The sequence below is a fragment of the Schistocerca americana genome, chromosome X (genome assembly GCF_021461395.2).
Source record: "Schistocerca americana isolate TAMUIC-IGC-003095 chromosome X, iqSchAmer2.1, whole genome shotgun sequence".
NCBI lineage: Eukaryota > Metazoa > Arthropoda > Insecta > Orthoptera > Acrididae > Schistocerca > Schistocerca americana.
The window spans coordinates 656,828,202-656,845,334 of record NC_060130.1 but is presented as its reverse complement, the minus strand read 5'-3'; the positions used below and the strand labels follow the sequence as shown (position 1 = coordinate 656,845,334).

The window sequence follows — 17,133 nt, the reverse complement described above, 5'->3', positions numbered from 1 at the left end:
AGAATGAGATAAGAGGGTAACTTTCCCATACCAGCTGTAACACCTAACATCACAGTTATTCTACATTTTCATTCCCGGTTCCTCTTAACTAGATACTTCTGTCACTTTCATGTCTACGGTCCTATTGCTCGGCATGTCATGAGACTGGAATTTTATCAACACTGCCAACCTGATGAAAACAGTATGAGTGACACTTTTGCAACTGGATGATATTATGCTGGAAGTTGACCAGCTTCTCCTTGAAATTTGCTGGCATTCTCTGTGCTAGTGTAGTACTTCATCGGAGAGCAAGATCATTTCTCTGCATAAATCAACAACACCAACTAATACTCACACAGAATTCTCATTGTGCAACATTTAAGACTTCTGTGACTTCCAAGGCCTTCAGTTGGGGAATTCCTCATGACACAGGCATTCCGTCTTTCCTCTTATCTTGCACACTGGAAAAAAACCTTAGCTTCAAGTTCTGGATACTTGTCACATTTTGGTCCCTGTACGATTTTCTAATTGAAACTGATTTTTTACATTTTTCTTCTGAAGTAATCTACTGTTGCACATTAGATTCATCCAATCCATACTTTCTTCCAGCCTCTTTGTTGGTGGTTTTGGCATAATGCACAACTGTAAGTTTAAAGCTTGCATCGTAACTATGTCAAATTCCTTGGCTTGATGACACTTTTCACTCTAAATAGTTGTTCATACCATCATAAATCAGATTTTCTTATCATTATCCAAGTGAAACGGATTTAACGAAACAATATTGGTGGACCTACACTGTGTCAACACCAATAAAACACTGGCAAAAGTTTGCATTGTTGCATAATAAAATGCCTTCTCAGCAAGTTTGGCTATAAACACTAGCTGTATTGTTGCAAGTGAGCTTGATGTTCGTACAGCAATGGTTTATAAAACAAAAGGTAGCAGATATAAGCTGCAACATAACTTTTCATGGGTGAAATTTGGATAAAACCTGTGGCTTATTTTCAGGGTCAATACAGTAGTTTTCTCCACTTGTACTTCACTTTTGTATGACTGCAACTTTTGTTCCATGAAAAACCAATACTTTTACCCTGTTAAATGCATCTGCTTCCTTCACATTCCTCCTCCCTACCTACCAACAGCACATATTGTTAAAGCACTCTTTATACAATTGTACCAGTGTTTTGTAATATTAAACATTCATGCTCAGTGCTCACACTTTCTGTAATTTGAGATGTCTTCTGTCTTTCAGAGGTCTTCTGGAAATTCACAAACAAGTGCCAAAAGAACAGTACAGGGTTTTTAATTTTAAAAAAGGCAATTGAAAAATTTCTACAAAATGATAGTAGGCTGTTTACTATTTACAAGAAAAATAGCACAGATCACATAGACAGATCTCTCATTACAGTTGTGAGACAGCACCTCAATCTTCATCTTTTAACTGCACCACCACTTTGCCTGTTGTTTCATGCCCCTCCATATATTCAAATGCTGAATTGACATCTGCCAAGGGAAATATTTTGGAAATTGCAGGTGCTGTTAAGCCCTGCTCACACATGTCTATGGCATCTTGGACCGTTGTTCTGAAAGACAATTAGAAAATGCAGAATGTTTCAAATTAAAATACAACTAAATATAATTATATAACATACTTAAGTAGATAACTACATTTTGTAAGACATGGAAAAGGTTGGGTGACAAAGTGGCATCAAATACCGTGAACTGAGTAACTGTTCGTGCACAGACATAAGGTAGCACAAGAGGACTAGTTAATCAGGAGGAAGAGTGTGTGTGTGTGTGTGTGTGTGTGTGTGTGTGTGTGTGTGTGTGTTGTGTGTGTGTGTGTGTGCGAGAGAGAGAGAGAGAGAGAGAGAGAGAGAGAGGAGGGCAAAAAATTAAGAGAGAACAAAAAATAACCATGTGATGTACAGAAAAATAATTTGATAGAACACAGACAACTTGTGAAACCTACTGATTACCAAGCAAAGTTCAGGGAGGAAACTTGCAGAGCTGTACAGAAGGAGATGGTAGTTCACAAAAGGAAAAGTGGAGTAATCTAAGGCGGGTCCACACTGAGCGTGCCGCGCCGTGCTGCTGCACCCCGCGCACGGTTGTAGCAGAGAGGAGAGTGCCGTCCACGCCGCTCCGAGGCGCGCACTGTGTTCCAGTTGGATCGCGCGCACGGTCTGAAGATCGAACGAGCGAAGCCCCGTCTAAACTGAGCGCGCGCAAACACGCCACTTCCTTTGATGTACCGACAACAGCCGGAACACTGCGCGGCGCAGCATGACGTGGTGCAGCGCGGTTCACCGTCCACACTGAGCGCGCAGAGCCACGCACAGCCATTTTGCGCAGCGCAGCATGGCGCGGCGCGCTCAGTGTGGACCCGCCTTCAAAGTTCGCAAACAAACAACAGATATGTCTCCTCCAGCTACTCTCAACAGAAAAAAGCAAACTGTTATCTTCAAGCACATCCAGCAACTACACATACAGATGGTCTGGAATGTGTAATTTTTATTTTGTTTATTTATTTATTTATTTCAATTTCCTCCCCACACCCAACACCCTCATTTTGTATTTGCGCGCGCACACACACACACACACACACACACACACACACACACACACACACACGTGCTTTATGCTCCACTGTGATCCCTTCCAACTTACATACTCCATTCTCTGGATACCTCTCTGTTAATAGAAGCATTCTACTCTCTTATTTTTTTATTTAGGTTGTTTTAAACAACACAAATATTCATACCATTCTGATACACAAGCCACCTGTGTGTTCTCTCTCCAACCATCCATGACACAGCAGTGTCAAAAACTTTGAATAAACTAAATCTTGCCAGCAATAACAAATGTAATACAGATCTAAATATTCCAGAAAAATTGTAGATTTAGAACCTCTCCATTTTCATTATGTCCACTTTACTGTTAAGTAATTTTACAGTTTGTTTCTCTTATTTATCATCAAGAACTTGCTAACTATAAGTTATGTATTTTACGTAGCCTTGTGTACAAGACGTAACTGAAGAAGCATATCCAAGATGGTCACACAATGAAATTTAAAATAAAATAAAGTTGTTCTGTCATCCTCTCTTTTGTATTGCACAGACCTTGATAAATTGTCATATAATTAAGAAAACTGGTTGGTTTCTAATGAATCTTGAAGCATAGCATGTTACATAATATACATACCTATAAATTTCTAAATCTGCTTTCCGGTATGATCCCAGAGAGATTCCAACAAGACTCATAGAACATGGTAAAAGAATACCAGTGGCAACTTGTTGCACAGTTCTGGATGCAAAACCTGCCAGGATGACTGTACCTTCATGGGCTACACTGAAAATATGCAGAAAGAGCTGTGTTACAACAAGCTAAACACAGATAAAAATCATCAGTAAAGTTTTCCAAAAGTCGCTTGTTAATCTTTCTACTAATTATGAAAGTTTCCAACAGAAGTAATAGCACTTTGTGTAATATTTCAGTGCCTGTGTTAGTCTGATTATGATGCAAAGTTCCTTTGGACATGCTTGCGTGTCCAGAGGAACAGGCACTGTGACGAATACAACTGCTATGAAATACGTGAACAATTGCAAATTTGTTTCATAACACTTTGTGTCACAGGTGTATCTAAGATAAGAACTACAACACTTTACTTGTGGCTAAGGGCAGCATTCCACTTCAGTAAGTTTTTGGACAGGATCAGTGATGAATAAGTATGATTTTAGTTGTGCTCAAATGCACTTGACTACAGGAGCTCCCACAATGACAAAGTATTCTGTTGAAGCATTTAGTTGTCTATAAAAGTATCCCATTACATTGGATTTAAAATGATGTAAAGACTAAAATAAATACATTTTAGAGAGTTCTGCCTCCAGCAAAACAAAAATTCTGTATTTTGCTATTTTACCATACATATTTCACTCTCATTACACTATTATCAGTAAGTTTCTTTTTATTTTAATTAGCACCACATATGATTATCCATATTGCCATCTGTCTTCTTTAGTTTAAATGGATGTTTTTATACAATTTGTCATCTGCAGTATTTTTTGCATTACTAATTACATCACACAATAAAAAGGTATAGCTGTTAATAACCCAAATACCACAGTGCTTTACTCAGCGTGGACCTATTAGAGGTGGTATATTGTTGCCTTCAATCTGCCTTTGAACCGACTTATCCAGCCAGTTTTACGTGGATTATGAACCACAGTGCAACTCTGTATTTTTCACAATAACAAACACTGCCAGGCATGAAAGAGGTGAAAAGTGATACATAAAAATACATTAGACTAATCTCAATGTAAAATTCAACAAAAACACTCAAAATGGATAGTCTTACACAAAAAAATCAGATAAATTAAATTCCTTCCAAACTTCAAAGGACCATTAATGGCCCACCTTATATCACAATACCCATCTCTCCCAGATACTACTGGCAAAGTTCTTTATTTAAATTCTGTTCTTTCTTAACAGCTACTATCATTGTCATTGCAATCCTCTCCTCATTCTTTAGCCCTTCAGCCTTTTTAATACTACACATGTATTCAAATGTGCTATATATTAATCTATATTATTTTTAATACCATTTCCTATTACTGCATTATCATCATCATCATCATCACAACAGTTTGGTATGAAGCATCAGGCTTGGACAGAATACCTTTATAGTTTAAACTGAAAATACTGCAAAACTAGGCCCTTTCCTAGCTCACATTTAATGAGCAGTTCTTGTAAAGATCACTTCTGTCTATAAAGAAATGCACAGAACCACAAATTAATATCCCTAATACCTGTCTTTTGCACGATCCCATGGCATACAAGTTTGAACATTATGATGTTCCTGTAGAAAATAAGTTTTTCTGAAGAATCACCATGTGCTCAGGATAAAATCCCTCACATGAAACACAGCTTAAGTTATTAACCCACAATATCTTGCAAATGGTGTACGCTGGTGAACAGACAGATTCTGTCTTTCTAAATTTCTTAAATACACTCTCTGGCCCCTATGCATGCAGTTATTCGGCTTGACATTGATTGACAGAGTTGTTGAATGTCCTTCTGGGATATCATGCCAGCTTCTGTCCAACTGACAACTTAGATTATCAAAATCCAGGTCTGGTTGGAGGGCCCTGCCATAATGCACCAAATGTTCTCAATTGTAGAGATATGCAGCAACCTTGCTGGTCATGGTAGGATTTGGCAAGCTCGAAAACAAGCATTAGAAACTCTCACCGTCTGCAGGGGGCATTATCTTTCTGAAATGTAACCCCAGGTTGGCTTGCCACGAAGGGGAAGAAAACAGGGCATAGAATATTATTGAAGCACTGCTGTGCTGTAAGGATGCTGCGGATGACAACCAAAGGAGTCCTGCTATGAAGATAAATGGTACCCCAAACCATCACTCCTTGCTGTTGGCCCATATAACAGGTGACAGTCAGGTTGGTATCCCACCACTGTTCGGGGCATCTCCAGACACACCTTTGCTTGTCATCGGGGCTCTCTTTGGTTGTTAATTTGTGGCACCCGCAACACAGTACAGCAGAACACCGACTATATTCTATGCCTTGGTTTGTTACCCTTCATGGCAAGCCATTCTGGGACTACTTTTCACCAAGAGAATGCCCGCCAGCACACAGTGAGAGTTTCTTCTGCTTGTCTTCGCGCTTGTAAAACCCTATGATGGCCAGCAGGGTCACTGGATCGCTTGTCTTCATGCTTACCAAACCCTGTCTTGGCCAGTGAGGTCACCAGATCTCACCCCAACTGAGAATGTTTGGAGCATTATGGGCAAGGCCTTCCAACCTGGTCAGGATTTTGATGATCTAAGGCACCAACTGAACAGAAGATGGCACAATACCTGTCAGGAGGACATCCAACAACTCTATTAGTCAATCCAACTGCTTGCATTTTGGCCAGAGGTCGACCAGTACATATTGACTTTTTTGTGTATATGTTCGACACTGTACCACTCTGCTGACTGACAAATAAGATGTGATGGAACAGATTATATTCTCAACTATCTCAATCTATCAAAGAATTATTTACTTCTACAACTAAGCATGCTATACTGGGCAGTGAATGTTCAACATGAAGTAAAATAACATCAGATACGCCAGCAGAAAGTACAACAGGCCTGTTTATTGTTCTTTACCCTTACATTCATGGTGTCTTCATATAAGGACATACAAAATAAATGCTTAGTATATTGAAATTCACTAAATTTTACCATTTTTTATTGTTTCCTCATATCATCACAAGCAGAGAGTCTATTTGAGAATAGTGTCGACATCTCCTGTCAATCTGTGGTACCACAAAAAAAACTGAATGTGCACAGTCACATAGGCACTTCCCAGTAATCTTTGTATCTCCCATCAGCCAGTTAATATCTTCTGAGTTTAGGTAAAAAAAATTATTTATGGGTAGAAAGGTGCATTCTTGAAGATGAAAACTAAAGCTGTCTTCCAGAACGAAAGGTATGTGACATATTTATAATTTTATACATTTCTCCAAATGAGGACATTGTGCTTGAAAGGTTGTAATAGCATAGAAATTTACAGTGATTTCACAATGTCCCGAGTCCAAGATGGACGAAGGCCACTTACAGAAGAAGAAGTTATAGAGCTCCTTAATTCACCTGAAATTGACAATGTATTTGATGATCCTGGTGAGAAATTTGAACAAGAGGATAATGATGGAGGTAATGTTAGACATGTTGTATCATTCGGTATATTGTAAGCTGAGTAGCCTAGACGCAAAGCCCACTAACTGCATGATAAGTGACACTGAGATAATCACGAAACATTCGTCCCATCCAAACGACTTTTCATTGACTGCGAGAAAGTTATTGTTGCGTATGAATTTGTTACAGTGCAGCCAACCTGTAGCTGAATAAGAAAAATATCCATTCTAATCATAACAGAATGGAAGGTAGCTTTGAATGTCCAGATTGGTAAGTCTGATGTCTGTTCACATGCTTTGCATCCAGACATGGCAGGGTGACAGCCATGCCTACTGGGCATTTAGCGGGCTTTGCACCCGAAGACAGCAGTTATCTGCTTTTGAAACCAAACACGATTTTTGACAGCCATTTTTCAATAGTTTGTATCCGGTTTTGCTACCTGGAACATATTCCACCACTTAGGTGCGGAAAAAATCTATACACAGCCATGTGCCCACCTCAAAATCGACATAAAATTAATTTAGCGGCTATTTCACTTGGGTTACTCAGATGCACGTTTTTTAGAGTTTTTCTTTTCGTAATAGCATTTTTTATTACAGGGTTTGGAGAAAAATGTTGAAATCGACTGGCCAGAAGTTATTCAAGTTTGCAATCAACATATGAGAGCGGTTGACAAGATAGATTTTCTGATCACAATTTATCACACATTCATCAGATCACGAAAGTGGGCGCTTCACATGTTTGCTCATGCAATTGATATTGCATATGTAAGTGCATGGATTAAGTACAAGAAAAATGTATCAGAATTAGGTGTTCCTAAAAATAAGACTCTCGATTTGCTTCATTTAGGGCAGGTGTGGCCAAAGTACTGACAAAAATAGATAAGCCAGCTGCCAAGAAAAGGGAGCGTCCCACTTGTGAGAGTCCAATGCTATCTTCAAGAACTTCAAAACGAGCCAATGCGGAAGTTTGTCCAGAACTGATGTTCCTTTGGATGACGTTATGCATCTTCCAGTGGTCAGTGACAAAAATCATTTGACAGGTGCAAGAAACCGTGTTGCAAAGGCAAAACCACATTTTATTGTGTAAAACGTAACATTCACTTTTGTCTCAGTAGAAAAAAAAATTGTTTCTTTGATTATCATTCTTTACAAGTGTAAAACCATAGTTTATGTATATAATCAATAAGTAAGCTTTGTGTAATTTATGTATTTTCATGAAATAAAATCAAATAAAATACTTTGACTTTTCGACTTATACTGCACCCACCTGAACACTATGTCCTCATTTGGGGACGTGTTGTATCCCCCCTTGGGGGGCACCTTGGAAAATTTTATACATTTGAAAAATCATAATTCAATTTGACGAACTGGATAGCAAAGCCATGATTTTTTTTTCCAGGAAAAAAATAATTTGTGACGGAGAGGGTTAATATACACAATTTATCAGATGAAATAGACAGCACTATTGTAGTGAATGGCATTAATCAGTACAGCAAAAAAGGATATATATACAGGATGATTATTATTAAACTTTTGCAACTTGAGAGGGCCCCCATGAAAAACGAGTGATCATAGGACAATGAAACTTAGTGGAAACATTTGAAAGGAGATGCAGAAGAGAAATAACAAATAAACCACTGAAATAAACACATTTTAATTTCCACAAGAGAGAGTAACATTTGTTAATTATGTACTGTTTATGGTCCAGGTTACAAACATTGCTCAGTGTGATGACCATCTGTACCCTTGACAGCCTGGACATTTGTTCAAATACTACAAGGGCAAATCAGAAAATCTTTGATCTTACTTTTTTTTTTTTTTTTAGCCACATTATGGCTGTAAATCCAAAGTCAACATACCCATTCCCAGCATTGGACATTTCTTACTTTATGCCGGCCTTATTTGGCAGTAGCTCCACAGCACGGTGTTACTCTAAGTTGTTAAAGATGGCAGTTGTGCTTAACATTTCCACAGCATTAGAACCGCGAAGTGTGGTTCATTTTCTGTGGAGCAAGGGACGAACACACACTGAGCTCTACATGGAAGTGCAGCCCACATATGGGGAAAACTGTCTCGCTTTGAGAATTGTGAGGTGGTAGTATTGTGAGTTTGACAAATGCCATGAAGTCTTGCATTACAATGAATGGTCCACTGAAAAAGTTACTGGTAGGACAGCAACTCACAAGTAATAAAGAAGCCACGACAGCAGTCTGACGGTGGTTCCATAGTCAGCCAGATGAATTATGCTGCAGGGGCATCTAAAACTTAGTGCTGCAATGGAACAAATGTGTGAACCAGAGTGGGGACCATGTGGAAAAATAGCATAAGGTACGGAGAATAAGATGTATATTTGTCACTATCTGTACGTTCCTTACTTTGGCTAATAAAAAATAGGGGCAAAGACTTTCTGATCTGCTCTCATATTTCACAGTTGTTTGCAGCACATTTTGAGCAGTGTAACATGGAATGTTTAGTTGTCATGAGCGATCTCACGCACTGCTTGAATATGAGACAGAGCATCCAGCATTCTCAGCCATGACAACAGTACCTTCTTCAACAATTTGTGGCGCAACTGGCTGTCGGTCTCTCCCAGGAGCACTTCTCAAATCGTCAGTTAATTCAAACTTCTGAATATGTCCTTCAACCCCACTGTGGAAAGAAGACCTCTCTGTATTCCTTTAATGTATCAATACTTGTGAAGAGCAGCAGCGCTATTGCTGTTGTTTTGATAAAACAGCTTTATGAGTACAGCCCTGCTCACCTTGTCCAGACCCATATAGAGTGCCTGCAACCATAAGGCACACAGATGCTTGTGTTTCAACCCAATGTCATTCATATCTGTACTGGAGCCTAACTGCAAGTCATGACATAACCTACTAACAAAATAAATCCCGCAGCGCAGTCTCAACACCATTCCGATAAAATTGGGTACCCATATGGTAAATAGTTTTCGTCTATACTGGCTCAATTACTGAAAGTTTAATAATAACCACCCTGTATAATGACCCAAGGTACTAAAAATGAATGATGATTTCCGCAAGAAAAAGACTACTGTTGGACAAATTATGCTGAAGAATGTTTAATATTTTCTTACTTTTATTCTCCTATGAATGTAATGATTCTCATAAAATGATTGATTTATAACACCATTTTTTAATTTTATTTATTTGTTAAGAAATGTTGATATGAATATATGTCTACAGAAGTAAACTTATGATTAATTTATTTAATAACTGAACATATGCTGATAAATGCAACTGAGATTTTTTCATATGACAAATATTTTTATTTTTTATTTTTTTTATCCACAGCTGGCAAATGTTTGTGAAATTTATGTGCCACAAGAATGTAGCTAATAGCTGACTACTAAATTTAAACATGGAATTTACAGCTGTGTACACTTTGAAGTCATTCTACATGGACATAGTATGTTATGTTTAACAAATTTTATGATAAGAACACATGCTGAGTTTGCTGCGGCGCTAATTGACGCATATTTCAAATGAAAATTGATTGAGTTGTCTGGAAAGAGATTGCCGTTTGAAACAGGAAGATGGGTTGCTACTTACAATTACCACAGCCACTGTGTGAATAATAAGTAGAGTAATTGTCACATTGTTGTCAGAGCAACTCATAAAAGTTGGCATACGAAGGATAGCTCAATTTGGGTTGCAGGCAGAGCACTCACAGAGGCAACAAATTGTACAATCAAGAACCGTCATCCTGTGGGTGCCAAGTTTTCACGACTTGGCAGCATGTGGAGATTCAGGTAATTAGGAAAAATCACTGTGCAATATTTGAATAGGTTATGATTAAGACAGCTTATAACAGAATACTGAACCCCCATCCTGACAATAACCTTTTAACTACAGTTCAGTTTGGTTTCTGTAAAACCTTATGTTCAGCACAAGCAATATATTTCTCACAACCTCTAAGTCCTGGTAAAACTACACATAAAAATTATCCTACTGGCATTTTTAAATATTTTGCTACGTCCTTTGGTTGCCTGCATCATAATATTCTGCTATGGAAACTAATATGGTATTGTGATGAAGGCATTCCTCTTGTATTGACACTTTGAGGACTGGGCTGCTGGAGTGTTGTTCAACTGGCTGAGACTGCATATTTTCACAATTCTTCTGCATTTTATGTAACAAGGTCTATTGCACTGAATTTAGATCAGTTTATTGCATTTGAAAGGTGGATCTTTTTTTATGAAATGCTGCAAAGAAACAAAGTTCCATTCATGACAGGTTTTTTATACTGAAATGAAATAAGTTGTTTTCACAACATAAAAATTTTTTGTCTTTAATTTCCTACATGGATATTGTTCCACTGTAAAGTCAAGCGCCGGCATGTCAGTAAGAAACGTTAGAGCAGAGAGGGCTGTGAGACGGTGACAGCCTATTGCACGCTGACTGACCCCTCTCCAGGATGACAATGGGACTGCAGCAGTCTCTTGGCGAAGAGGACATAAGCACCGCACCGACTGGTCGTGGTCCAGTTCTACATAAGCGTCAAGACCAGCAATCTGGATAGAAGCATCCATTGTATTACTTCACTTCTATTGGAATCAATATACTGAAGACATTGATTATATAGCATTTCGTCCTTTGCTTGTGACACATATATGTATTTCTCAAAGTTAAGTATTGTTATTGATTCATTTCATAACAAACCCTTTAACACGATTTGCTTGAATTGTTGTCTAGCAATCCAAGAGGCAGGTCTCCTAGACACCCCATCTTTGTATTGAATATTGTGAAGAACCTAAAAAGCCTAGCTGCTTTTGTGTTTTGCTGGTGCCATAATTCTACACAGGCTTTCCTTTGCAGGGATGTGTTTACTTGCTTTAATGGTCTCTCCTGTAGTGTTTTTGCTAATCAGTGTTTTCAGGTTGGTGTTGCGGAAATTTTCTTTGCTTTTGTACTTATTTTTATTGCTTGCCTTGTCTGTTTATTGCATTTGTCTCTCTCACAATGAACAACCCACCTATCCCAACCCCGTTCAGGTGCCTCAGCTGCAAGTGATAGATACAACGCGGCTAACACAAACGTTTCAGTTCCAAGTCAACAAATCACAACTCCACTAAGTAAGGTATAGCAGCTACTCACCGCTCAAGCTACCAGTACAGTGCAGCAGGCATCTACAGGAGCCCCGAGTGCCATACCACCTTTTCACCAGTTTAATGAACAACAAGAGGAATGGCTCAGGTGGTTGCAACAGTTTGAAGCCCACGTAATTTCTCACAATGTACCAGGTACTGTGAAACTCCATTATTTTTTGTCAACAGTAGGAAGTGCAGTGTTTCGCCTCATTCAGAAATTATTCCCAAATGCCGCACCGAGTGAACTTTCCTACGATCAGGTTGTAGATTTGCTAACTAACTATTATGACCAAAAAGTGAATGTGGTAGCAGCTAGATACCAATTCTTTACTTGCAAGAAAAGGTCAGAACAAACTTACTGTGAGTGGGTAACAGATTTTCAGGGTATGATGAGGAAATGCAAATTCAAATGTGCTTATGGTGCTTTATATTCAGATGTTATGTTGTCAGATGTTATGTTGCGTGATGCGATTGTGTACAATGTAGCTGATGTCAGATTTAGAATACAAATTTTGAAACAGTCAGATTCACCATTTCAGCATGTAGTGCAAATACTAGATCAGTACAAGTCAGGAGCCGTGTCAGCCAATAAATATAAGCAGCCACCAATTTGTTGGGTTGAGTCTTCCCTTGTTCACTACTGGCCCAGTAGGCAGCAGAAACCTGCATGAGCCATGCTGCATAAATAGTTTTCCATGCTGCATGAACAGTTCTCTAACCAGGCGGCTACACAGGCAAACAGAACGAAGTCATGCCCTCTGTACTATTAACGACACTACCGCCAAGACTGCCCGTCCCAACAAGCACAGTGTTACGCTTGTGGCAACAAAGGACATGTACAATCCATATGTTTGCAATGGAATAAACGTAAGAATGCTGCCCACTCACAAAAATCTAGCCCATGTAACCAATGCCATGTACTCAAAGTGTGCTGCCGGCATTAGCAAAATTAGGAAGCAAACTGTTTCTTCAGTGCTACGCCAGTCCAACAAACTTTTTGTTCATTTGCATATTTGTGGAAACCGTGTGCAATTTCAGTTGGACACGGGTACCACAGTTACAGTGCTGAATCGTAACACATATGAACTGTTGGGCTCCCCATGCCTGTCTAAGACTAGCACACACCTGATGGCTTATAATGGACAAGACATTCCAGTTCTTGGAAAATGCACTTTGCCTGCCTGTAATTTTCACTGAGCTACAATTACGCAATTGTGAGAACATATTTGGCCTTGATTCATTTGATTTGTTTGGTTTTCACATTCATGACAATATGTTGTCTGTGACTGCATTCAATGCAAAAGACAGCGTAGTCACTTGCTCCTTGAACTTTTTCTGAAGGTTTAGGCAAGGCTAACAATTTTGTTGCACATATCACTATGAAAGACAATGCTCAGCCGAAATTTTGCTGGGCCAAAACTGCTCCCATTGCATTATGGGACAAAGTCGCTGCTGAACTTAAAGAATTGCAAAATAGCTATTGTGCCCATACAAGCTAGTCAATGGACAAGCCCACTGGTTTTGCTCCCCAAACCTCCAGGTCGCATTCGCACCTGTGTTGACTTCAGGTCTATAGTTGACCCACAAACTGTGATTGATTCTTATCCTTTGCCACACCCAGAGGATCTTACGGACAAATTAAGTGTTGGTTGTTACTTTTCAAAAATTGATTTGCACGACTCGTTATCTTCAAATACCACAAGATGAAGACTCTCAAAAAGTGTGTGTTGTGAACACTCATTTGGGCTTGTTTAAATATTTGTGTTTGCCTTTTGGCAGTGCTTCCACACCTGACATTTTCCAATGGTGTTTGGAACAGCTGACTGCTCATATACCAAACTGTTCAAACTATTTGGACGATACTGTCATAGCAGGTCGTACACCTGAAGAACACATTGCAAATTTGCATGCTTTGTTTCGTATGTTATCTGATGCAAGACTAACGTGTAGACTGGACAAGCGTGATTTTTTTTTTTAAACTTGAGTTGCAGTACCTTGGTCATGTCATAAGCAGTCAAGGTGTAAATCCTCTTCATTCACATTTGTTAGCCATACGTGAACTGCAAGTTCCTTGCAATGTCACCAAATTGCAGTCAGTCTTAGGGAAAATGAACTATTATATTTGACTCATACCAAATAATGCACAAATTGCAGCCCCATTGCGTCACTTGCATCGCCACAATGTCTCCTTTGTTTGAACAGATGAGTGCCAAGAAGCTTTTCAAAAACTTTAAGATGCATTGCTCAGTGATCAATGCTTGGTTTACTTTGATCCTGCCAAACAAGTTGTGTTTCAATTTGACGCTTCCTCTTATGGAATCGGTGCAGAGCTTTCGCACAGAATTGGTGATAAAGACAGGCCTATTGGTTTCCTATCAAAAGTCTAGTCCAAAGTTCAGTGTAACTATTCACAAATAGAGAAAAAGTGTTGGCTATTGTGTATGGTGTCACCAAATTCCACCACTATTTGCATGGCAGAAAATTCTACTTAGTAATGGATCACTAGCCATTGCAGTCGTAGTTTAATCCAATGAGCCCGGTTCTTGTATGAACTGCCCAAAAATTGCAAAGATGGGCTTTGTTGTTATCTCAATACCAGTACGAGATTGTGTATCGTCTGACAGCTCAACATGGTAATGCGGATGTACTTTCACAGCTTCCAATTGGCCCTGATACGGACTTTGACGCTGAGGGTCGTTGTCTGACACTATGACTTCAGGCAAACCTATGAGGCAAAATATAGAGGATATCACGTAGCACAGTTCAGGTGTTGTCCTCTATATTTTGCCTCAAAGGTTTGCCTGAAGTCATAGTGTCAGACAACGCCCTCAGTTCACGTCAAATGAATTTGAAACATTCTGTGGATGCAATGGCATACAGCATCTAACTAGAGCACCGTTCCATCCACAGTCAAATGGCAAAGCAGAAAGTTTTGTCTGAACCTTCCAGCAGCACATGGCCAAACTTTGCACTGCACACACCAGGGATCAACCACTGCAACTGTTTCTCATCTCCTATCATTTGCATCCACAAGCTGGACCATCACAGGTGGAACTGCTTGAAGGCCGCAGCCATTGGACACTGCTCCACCTGATCCACCTTCTTCAGCATCTGGCGCCAAAGGAAGGCCACAAATATTGCTACGAACTGCATGATATTGTGTTTTTTAGGATTTTTAGTGGCAGCAGACTGTTGGTGCGAGGCGAGATCCATCATTGAATTGGCGCATGCATGTAGCTCATTTCAGGCTCAGACAGATTGCAGTGCTGACATCACAATCAAATTTGCCACTGTCTTGTGCACACTGATCCTTCTGTATCATTTTCCCCAGATTCACAGATCTCAAGGACAGCGAGGCCACAGCAGCCACCAGTGGGTGTCATCACGACACCGCGGGTCAACCCCATGGAGACAGAGCCTTCGCCTCCTCTCATCCTACCGATGGAGCTGGACCTGAGCACGCCGCAGCAGCTGATGTCTTCTACATCTTGCTATGGGCCTCAGAAGGTGGACACATACCATTCTGGTCATTTTCCGCAGGACGTTTCACCCAAAGCGCAGGCTGGATAGCGGTGTACGAGTGCAAGCCTAACGTCCCCTGCAGCCACACCTTCCGGTTCAGAGCAGCGTCCATGATCCTGCTTCCCCTCCCATTATCGAGCTCCTTATACAATGACGGTCTGTTGCTTTGGGGGGCGGGGAATGTTCTGGTGTGAAGTCAAGCGCTGGCACGCCAGTTGGAAATGTTTGAGCAGGGAGGGCTGTGAGACAGCGTCAGCCAACTGTGCGTTGACTGATCCATCTCCAAGACGACAACATAACGGCAGCAGCCTCTAGGGGAAGAGGACATAATTGCCGCACCGACTGATTGCGGTGCAGTTCTTTGAGTTCTACAGAAGCATCAAGACCAGTAACCTGGATAGAAGCATCCACCGTATTACTTTACTTGTATTGGAATCATTATACTGAAGGATATTGATTATATAGCATGTTGCCCTTTGCTTGAGACACATATATGTATTTCTCAAAGTTAAGTATTGTCATTGAGTCATTTCATAATAAAACTCTTTAATATGATTTGCTTGAATTGTTGTCTAGCAATCCAAAAATCAGGTTTCCTAGACACCCATCTTTGACAACTAGGCAGGATACAACAGGGATAAGATTAGAATTCACTTGTACTAAAAATAAAACTGCTTCAAAATGTGTTTTTTTTTTTTCATTTAAAATTATCTAGTTACATTGGAAAACAAATTCCTACTTCACATTCTTTGCAATAGTACCTGGTATCTCATTGCCACTTTGCCAGATCTTGTGTTGCTTTTTTTCTGCACAAACTTTTCATCTCCTCTGGGGCCATTTTTGACTTTTCTGAAGATGGAATCTGTTTAAGAAAATGTCTTGACTCTGTTTACAGGTGAACTTTTTGGGTAGAATCAGATTAAATGAGGCCATCTTTGTTCATCAAAGCCTCTGCCAATTCAGTAATGAACTCAACACGATGTTTATTAGTAGGTCTCTATTTTTTTATATATATTATATGATGATCAACATGGGGAAACATTGCCTTTCCTCTCGGATGGGTAGTAGCCCATTAGCTGATCACTGTGGTCCACACCAGCCTTGATTCCATTGTAATCCAAGACACAATCAGGTTTCATCTTCTCTATGATTCCTAGCTTCGTACTGACACTGACATTAGATGCTGTCGTTTTGTGTTTTGTTGTCAAAGTAAGTATATCCCTTGTGTCTTCCCATTTCACAAACAGTAAATGGTCTCATCTGTGAAAAGGAAGTTCATTTTTTTTCAGTCTCTCTGCTATTATATCTTTAGCTAGCCCTTTTCTATTTTTCATTGCTGTACCAACTGCGTTGGTTTTGTTTCTCTATAAGTGATCGATTAGTTCAAGGCTAGTGTAAAAATCATCCATATATAGAATACAGCCTCTATCATAGAAACTTTCACACCGTCTGTTTACTACATGCAAAATGCTGTTATTATCATTTGCCTCACCACCAGAATACATTTCACATTTCAAAATGTATTCACTTTCATATATAAAAACAAAGATGAGGTGACTTACCGAACGAAAGCGCTGGCAGGTCGATAGACACACAAACAAACACAAACATACACACAAAATTCAAGCTTTCGCAACAAACTGTTGCCTCATCAGGAAAGAGAGAAGGAGAGGGAAAGACGAAAGGATGTGGGTTTTAAGGGAGAGGGTAAGGAGTCATTCCAATCCCGGGAGCGGAAAGACTTACCTTAGGGGGAAAAAAGGACGGGTATACACTCGCACACACACACATATCCATCCACACATATACAGACACAAGCAGACATT

General features: G+C 39.7%; 1 protein-coding gene across 1 annotated transcript in view; it reads right to left on the bottom strand.

The window, feature by feature from the left end:
* Nucleotides 1-1,266: 1,266 nt before the first annotated feature.
* Nucleotides 1,267-17,133, bottom strand: part of LOC124555272 (quinone oxidoreductase-like protein 2 homolog) — a 45,121-nt gene continuing 29,254 nt past the window's right edge. Inside the window, exons 5-6 of the mRNA XM_047129142.1 lie at nt 3,184-3,330; nt 1,267-1,562 (exon numbers count right to left, since the gene is read on the bottom strand). Of these exons, the coding sequence (XP_046985098.1) occupies nt 1,403-1,562; nt 3,184-3,330 (307 nt within the window). The 3' untranslated portion in view covers nt 1,267-1,402. The remainder of the gene's footprint in view (nt 1,563-3,183; nt 3,331-17,133) is intronic.